We start from the raw sequence: 7,879 nt of genomic DNA on the forward strand, positions 1-7,879 counted from the left end.
AGGCATTTTAGTAGCTGTAGGTCTAGAGCCGTCCTCAACGCCTACACTGAAAGCCTTCTGTCCAGGTCCTTCTTGTAAGTTAGCGAATAGCATGAGCCTAACAATGGACCGGTTTGAAACAAACCCTAAAATCCCCCCTAACCCACTGTGAGTGTTACCTGCATGCAGCCATTCAGAATTTATCTAACATCTCAGTTTTGTTCAGATGCAAAAATAAGATGCAGAGCTTTCACTGCGATTCAGAACTTCCTCCTATTTAGAGAAACCTTTAATGTTAACAGAAACCTGTAAACCTTTAACAGAACTGAACCAGCCACAGCTAAACTAATCCCACAATCCCTTCCAGACCAGCAGTTTAACAAATAATTAATTGTCCCAGCAATTAAACGTGTTTTATTCAGGGTTTCCACGGGTCTTAAAAAAGTCTTAAATCGCTTTTTTGAATTAAGGCCTTGATATTCATATAATCATATTATTAATTTTCATGAGGGATTGTTTTCTTATGTGTTTTATTTTAAAGTGAGGCAAAAGCGCAATTTCTGTGCTACATGGCTTAGGTCGCTCAATATTCATTAAACTATATGGGGTAGATGGCGGTATGTGCTGCTTCATCTGTAAGTCACCCAAAGAAGAACTTTTTGATTTTTTTTTTTTCACAGTAATAAAAATCATTTAGTTTAGTTAGAGAGCAGACAATACAACAACAGTCGCATCACAAATCAGATTTTATTATCACCCGAAGATGAGTTGAGCTGACTGACAAGAAGAGAGAGATGAGAAAAACAAGAACATGGCAGAAATGCAAAAGCCCCTGTTTTAAAAAAAATATATGGATTTTGAAAAGCCTGTTGACGCCTGCCATTTATGTAAGGTAATAGTGGAAGTTTCATATGTATTGATGTTTGCTGATTTTTATTTATTTAAACTATTTTTTAATATATCTTACATCAAGGTGTATGCTGTACTTCCAACCTTTCTTATTTGTTTTGCTAATGAATGTTTCTTATTTATTTGGTTACACAGTGTATTATTATTCTTTTGTTATTAAAAGTTTGTTACGTTGCGTTAATGGCGCTAATTTAAAAGTGAAAGAAAAATGCACACAACGCTTTTACAAGCTACTTAAAACAGAAGGAAAGTGAAGAAAAGAGGGAAAACTCAAACGAACTAAAAACAAACAACTGCTTGACTCTGAATTGCAGCTAATTTGAAAGTGAAAGTAAAATATGCATGGTGCTTTTATCAAAGGAATCAAAGGAAAAGAGGGAAAACTGACACAAACTAAAAACAAGATGCTGAATTGAAAGTGGAAATTTGAAAGTGAAAGTAAAACTCAAGCTATACTATAGAACATACTTGGTCCTAAAAAGTTCTTGAAGTGTTTAATTTACCCTCATAAAACCTGCAGAAACCCTGTTTGTTGGTATTTGTGTCATGAAATAACCTGTAACTGACACATGTAGAGCAGTGTATGTGGGCTAAAAGGTGCAGATATATTCACAAAATTTTGAAATTCGTTGAAAAGATCAATAATGTATTGATGCATATAACACAGCTCACACAGAACTCACTTCTAAATCAAACAGCTTTATGTTGGTCAACACAGCACATTTGCATGACAACTGTGGAATCTGCATTGCGAAAATCCTTAGCCCAAAATTTCCAGTTGTCTATATTCTTATTGAAGTTACTGGATTTCACCAGTAAACTTTCAGCAAACTACATTAAATGTGGCTGCACCTTAACTCAAGAAAACACAAGCTGTAAATGTGATTGGGGAGTTGTGATCTATGACTGTTATCATGTTCTTCTACGTTCTACAGATCCAGGAAGACCTCTGTCTGCAAATCCACCGAGCCGGCTGACAGCGGTCAAGGCTGGAACCTCTACGTGATCAGTTCTGTGTCCACACTGCAGCTCTACAGAGAAATAGTACTGTATCTTCAGCTGTCATATAAAATATTTGATTCAAATATCACAAACCATTTAGGAGCCAGACTATTGTTGTCACGAATCTGGTCGGTGTCCCGTTGTCCACTCACCACCAGATGTCACTCTCGCCTCACCTACACACTCTGACTGTTACTTTGCATCTCGGACTGCATCTCCCATCCTCTACCGCTCTGATTGCGTCAGCCCCCGTGACCAATCAGGCGTTCTATAAAAAAAAAACCCGGTCCTCCCCAGTGCACTTTACGGATTGTTGAATCGTTGTGTTTGTTGTATTCCTAGTTCCTGTTCCAAGTTCCTAGTTCCTGGTTTTTGATCTCTCGCCTGGTTATTTCGTTATCGTCTGTCTAGCCGCCTGCCTTTTTGGACTCTCGCTCTTGCTTATTGGTTTACTCTCTTCGACTGCCTGTGATATACCTGTCTGCTCCCGTCTCGACCCTGCCTGTACGACCATGTCTTTGCTTGGAAATGTCAATAAAAGCTCGCATGTGGATCCGCTCGCCTCACGTCTCTCACTCCCGGTAACAGAACAATCCGTCACACAAGGATCCAGCAGCTTCACCCCCGGACATTCGTTTGACATGGACACAGACAGAATTCTATGCAGAATCAAACAGAAATCACACACACTGGAGCAGTATACCCGTGAGTTTATTTCCATTTCAAATTATTCCACCCTCCCGGACTGTATAATGATAAAAATTTTCTGTGATGGCGTAAATCAGCCGTAAATCACAAGATGGCGGCCGCGCCAGAGCGCGTTCATACCCTGGCAGCGACAACAGAGCCCGTGCCCAAAATGGCGGCGACTGCGATGCCCGTTCGCACGATGGCGGCGGCGCCAGTGCGCGTTCACCAGATGGCGGCGATAACGGAGCTCCGTCATGTCACAGCTGCTGTACCAGAGCCGTATAAAGTCACAGCTGCATTTCCTGAGTCGAGTCAAGTCAAGTTGCAGCTGTGTTTCCCGAGTCAAGTCAAGTTTCCAAGTCAAGTCAAGTTGCGGCTGCATTTCCTGAGTCAAGTCAAGTTTCCAAGTCAAGTCAAGGTACAGCTGCATTTCCTGAGTCAAGTCAAGTTTCCGAGTCCAGTCAAGTTGCGGCTGCATTTCCTGAGTCAAGTCAAGTTTCCAAGTCAAGTCAAGTTGCAGCTGTGTTTCCTGAGTCTAGTCAAGTTCCCAAGTCAAGTCAAATTGCAGCTGTATTTCCTGAGCCATTGCACAAGATGGCTGCCACGCCAGAGCCACTGCACAAGATGGCTGCCACGTCCGAGCCACTGCACAAGATGGCTGCCACGCCAGAGCCACTGCACAAGATGGCTGCCATGTCAGAGCCACTGCACAAGATGGCTGCCACGCCAGAGCCACTACCAGAGCCACTGCACAAGATGGCTGCCTTGCCAGCGCCACTGCACAAGATGGCCGCCGTCTCCAAGCAACTGCACAAGATGGCCGCCGTCTCCAAGCCACTCCACAATATGGCCGCCATTACAGAACCTGTGGTCAGCACCCGGACGCCACCTGTGGTCATGATGGCCCACACCTCTAGTGACGGTATGGGCAGCAAAAATGGCGCTCCTTCATGCCGTGGCGGCTACCCCAGAGTCAAGTCAAGACACAGAGTCAAGCCAAGTCACAGCTGTTCCCCACGAGTCAAGCCAAGTCACAGCTGTTCCCCACGAGTCAAGCCAAGTCACAGCTGTCCCCACGAGTCAAGCCAAGTCACACCTGTTCTTCAGGCTTCCAGGTCCAGTCAAGCTTCCAAGTCCAGTCAAGCTTCCAAGTCCAGTCAAGCTTCCAAGTCCAGCAATGTCAAAGCGGTCGTTTCTGTGTCAAGCAACGTCAAGGCAGTCGTTCCTGAGTCAAGCAAGGTAACAGCCGTGGTTCCTGAGTCAAGTGAAGTCAATGATCTTCTCAAGCCAGTTCAAGTCACCGCTGGTCTTCACGTGTCAGATCAAGTCACTGCTGATCTCCATGAGCCAAGTCAAGTCACCGCTGGTCTCCATGAGTCAAAGCAGTTCACTACTGTTCTTCACGAATCGAGTCAAGTCACAGCCAATCTCCAAGAACCAAGTCAAACCACAGCTGATCTTCATGAGCCAAACAAAGTTATTGCTGCTGCTCCAGAGTCAAGTCACGTCCCGCCTGACGGCCCAGAGTCAAGTCACGTCCCGCCTGACGGCCCAGAGTCAAGTCACGTCCCACCTGACGGCCCAGAGTCAAGTCACGTCCCACCTAATGGCCCAGAGCCTTGCCATGTTTCGTTTGACTGCCCAGAGCCACGCCATGTCTCGTCTGACATCTCAGGGTCACGGCCTGTCATGACGGCCAGCGCGCTGGACCCACCACTAGTGTCAGTGAGCGCTGCAAACATCCCAGTGGCATTAACACCTTGCTGCACACTCAGCTCCTGAGGTCACGTCTGTTCCCGAGTCAGCTCCTGAGGTCACATCTGTTCACAAGCCTGCTCCAGAGCTCCCGTCTGATCACAAGCCTGCTCCAGAGCTCCCGTCTGATCACAAGCCTGCTCCAGAGCTCCCGTCTGATCACAAGCCTGCTCCAGAGCTCCCGTCTGATCTCAAGTCTGCTCTAGAGCTCCCCTCACTTGGAGAAGCCATGCCAATGCCTCCTGAGGTGTCAGCCTTGGCTGTAGATTCTCCTATGGAGGTGGCATCCCTCTACAACCTCTCTGCTTCTCCCCTTATTCTGTCTGCCTCCTCTGTCTCTGCCGTTCCTAGGTCCCAGGCCATAACGCGGTCTCCTGAGGCCCCGTCTGGTCTCAAGTCTGCTCCAGAGGACCCGTCTGGTCTCAAGTCTGCTACAGAGGTCCCGTCTGGTCTCAGGGCTGCTCGAGAGGCCTTCCCCATCAGAGAAGCTGCGCCAATGCCTCCAGAGGTGTCAACGTTGACTGTAGAACCTCCTATGGAGGCGGCGTTATCCTGTGGTCTCTCTGCTTCTCTCCCTGTTCTCTCTGCCTCCTCTGTCCCTGCTCTCCCCAGGTCCTAGTCCATGACGCGAGTTCCTGCTCAGCCCTGGAGGGCTCTGGCGCCTCCTGTTCCGCCCTGGAGGGCCTCGGCGCCTCCTGTTCTGCCTCCTGTTCCGCCCGGGAGGGCTCCTGCTCCGCCTCCTGCTCCGCCCTGGAGGGCTCCTGCTCTGCCTCCTGCTCCGCCCTGGAGGGCTCCTGCTCTGCCTCCGGCTCCGCCCTGGAGGGCTCCTGCTCCGCCTCCGGCCCCGCCCTGGAGGGTACCTGCTCTGTCGGTCCTGCCTCAATCACCGGGTCCTCCACATAGACCTGGCCCTCCAGCCCTCGCCCTGTCTCGCTCCCGCCCCACCGCTCCCCTGGACTGTTGTTTCCTTCGAGCGTCTGGAAGCCGCTCCTTGGGGGGGTAATCTGGCCGGTGTCCCGTTGTCCACTCACCACCAGATGTCACTCTCGCCTCACCTACACCCTCTGACTGTTACTTTGCATCTCGGACTGCATCTCCCATCCTCCACCACTCTGATTGCGTCAGCCCCCGTGACCAATCAGGCGTTCTATAAAAAAAAACCCCGGTCCTCCCCAGTGCACTTCACGGATTGTTGAATCGTTGTGTTTGTTGTATTCCTAGTTCCTGTTCCAGGTTCCTAGTTCCTGGTTTTTGATCTCTCGCCTGGTTATCTCGTTATCGTCTGTCTAGCCGCCTGCCTTTTTGGACTCTCGCTCTTGCTTATTGGTTTACTCTCTTCGACTGCCTGTGATATACCTGTCTGCTCCCGTCTCGACCCTGCCTGTACGACCATGTCTTTGCTTGGAAATGTCAATAAAAGCTTGCATGTGGATCCGCTCGCCTCACGTCTCTCACTCCCGGTAACAATTGTAGAGGTCCTATAGTGTATTCTGGCCAATAACTGCCCACATAGACAGGAAAAGAGTGTCCGACTGATGTGAAAAGGAACAGACAGTGCTAGTAAGGAATATTTACCAGAAAAAATATTTACCAGAATTTATTCACTAGAAAATTGTAAATACACAACACAGTATTTCTCAAAAGCATATATTATAAATTATAAATTAATTCTTTAATAATCCTTTATAAATTCATTAGACATGCTTTTGATTATTAAAATGTAATGAAACAATGAAAATAGAATAAAGAAAATTGATAGAAAAGAGATTCGCAAACAAAACTGAATTTGAGAAAAAAAACACAATGTATTTCATAGGGCCTTAAAAACATGTAATTTCTGTTTAACTTTTAATAAATTGCTGTTAAATTCTGCAGGTTTCATGATTTCAATTAATTAGACATGTTTTTTGTCAAATATTTTTTTTAATGTAACCATTAAAATAGTATCGGTTCAGTAGTAGTTTAGTCAGGTATCGTATTGAAGTACAAATGTTGGTATCGTGACTAGAATATACACTAGAATATTATCCGCTGATATAAAAAGTTCACTGTATATTGTAGTAATAAATATAATTTATGACAGCAATGAAATTCAATTTTCCTTTTATATTAAACAAATTAAATATAACATATTTGTATGTAATATCATGTGTATCTCAATTACAGGTTTAGGTCTTGCATATAAGGTGGTCTTAAAAAAGTCTAAAATTTCACTTTTTCATATTTACAGAAACACTGATGATAAAAAAGTTAGATCAAAAGTAATCAAAAAGTAGTAGACTACATTATGTGTAATCCATATTTTATTACTAACTATACTACTATATAACTTGTAATGCAATTTGCGATCATTAAATTTTTATGTTATTTGGATTACACTATAAATGCACCAAGACAGATGCCTTTTTGTTCTAAAAGGTGCTCACAGCATATTAGTTAATTCTTAACATAGTTGTTTCTATTTTGTATAAATTTGATATTAATTGAATTTCCCACATGCTGCTTGTTTTAAGTGTAAAGATTCCTCATTGTTTCCATCAGGTGGAATACAGTAAGCGATACGAGCAGTCGTTGTCTCATAGTTGCATTCACCTGCTGAGTGAGGGTCACCTGCTCCTGCGGACGGCACTGCTCAGCCTGCAGGACTGCGATTCTGCCGAGAGAGCGCAGCTGCAGGAGGCCTTTCAGGAGAGCTGTGCTCATTTAGGAGACTGCTTCAGCAGGTCATCTTGGTCTCTTGATTGTGTGATCCGTGTTCAGTAATTGCCGATATCAGTCTTTGATTTCATGTTTGATTTGCAGGTTTGATAAGAAGGACTGTCATTTGGCTCTTCCGTACTATAAGATGTCAGGCCTCACTGTGACGGATGTTATCAAGAGGAATATGTCCATGAGTGGCATCTCAAACGGTTACGGCAAAGGGTTTATCTTCTTCCTGAAGCATTCGATCTATGAGGAAACCATGGAGGAGCATATAAAACAGTTGTTGTAACAGGCATCCTGTGTTGTGTCTGTGCTGTAGGACATGGCTGATAAAGTCCTGGACATCTTCAGTGTGGCTGAGCCTGCTCAACTTCCTCATGTCGTGAGCAGTCCGGTCAAGCTGAACGCTGATCCTGACAGTGCCATTACCCACCTGAAACAGCTAGAAGACTCCGGGGCCCCGTCCATCACTCTGTCCCTGTGTACAGCCTCCCTGGCCCTGCGGAAGGGTGACCTGAACAGCTACAGGCAGCAGATGGACCGCCACGCAGAGGTCTTTCCTCAGGAATTTGTGTCGTAACTAACAGGTACTATGTGAAACACATCTGAACTCAAAAACATGTCGTCTCCAGATGCTGCAAGTGTACGGCTTCATAGAAGAGCCCAAACTGCTGCTGCACGGCAGAGGGAAGGCCGTGCTGCCCACCATACTGGCTCAGCACTTGCGTGACACACAGGAGGGTCTGCTGGTGGCGGCGGTCGTAGCGCTGCATGAGAACAGCAAGATCAGACTGGAGGAGGCCGATCTCTTCTTCCAGGTACATGCAGCACACAGAGAGAT

General features: G+C 46.0%; 1 protein-coding gene across 1 annotated transcript; it reads left to right on the top strand.

The window, feature by feature from the left end:
• The first annotated feature begins 103 nt into the window (after nt 1–103).
• Nucleotides 104–7,327, top strand: LOC127159615 (BLOC-2 complex member HPS3-like). The gene is made up of 4 exons (XM_051102405.1): nt 104–147; nt 1,824–1,932; nt 6,877–7,058; nt 7,138–7,327. Exons 1-4 carry the CDS (start codon nt 104–106, stop codon nt 7,325–7,327), a joined length of 525 nt encoding a protein of 174 aa, XP_050958362.1.
• The last annotated feature ends 552 nt before the right edge of the window (nt 7,328–7,879 follow it).

The sequence above is a fragment of the Labeo rohita genome, unplaced genomic scaffold, assembly GCF_022985175.1.
Source record: "Labeo rohita strain BAU-BD-2019 unplaced genomic scaffold, IGBB_LRoh.1.0 scaffold_2353, whole genome shotgun sequence".
NCBI lineage: Eukaryota > Metazoa > Chordata > Actinopteri > Cypriniformes > Cyprinidae > Labeo > Labeo rohita.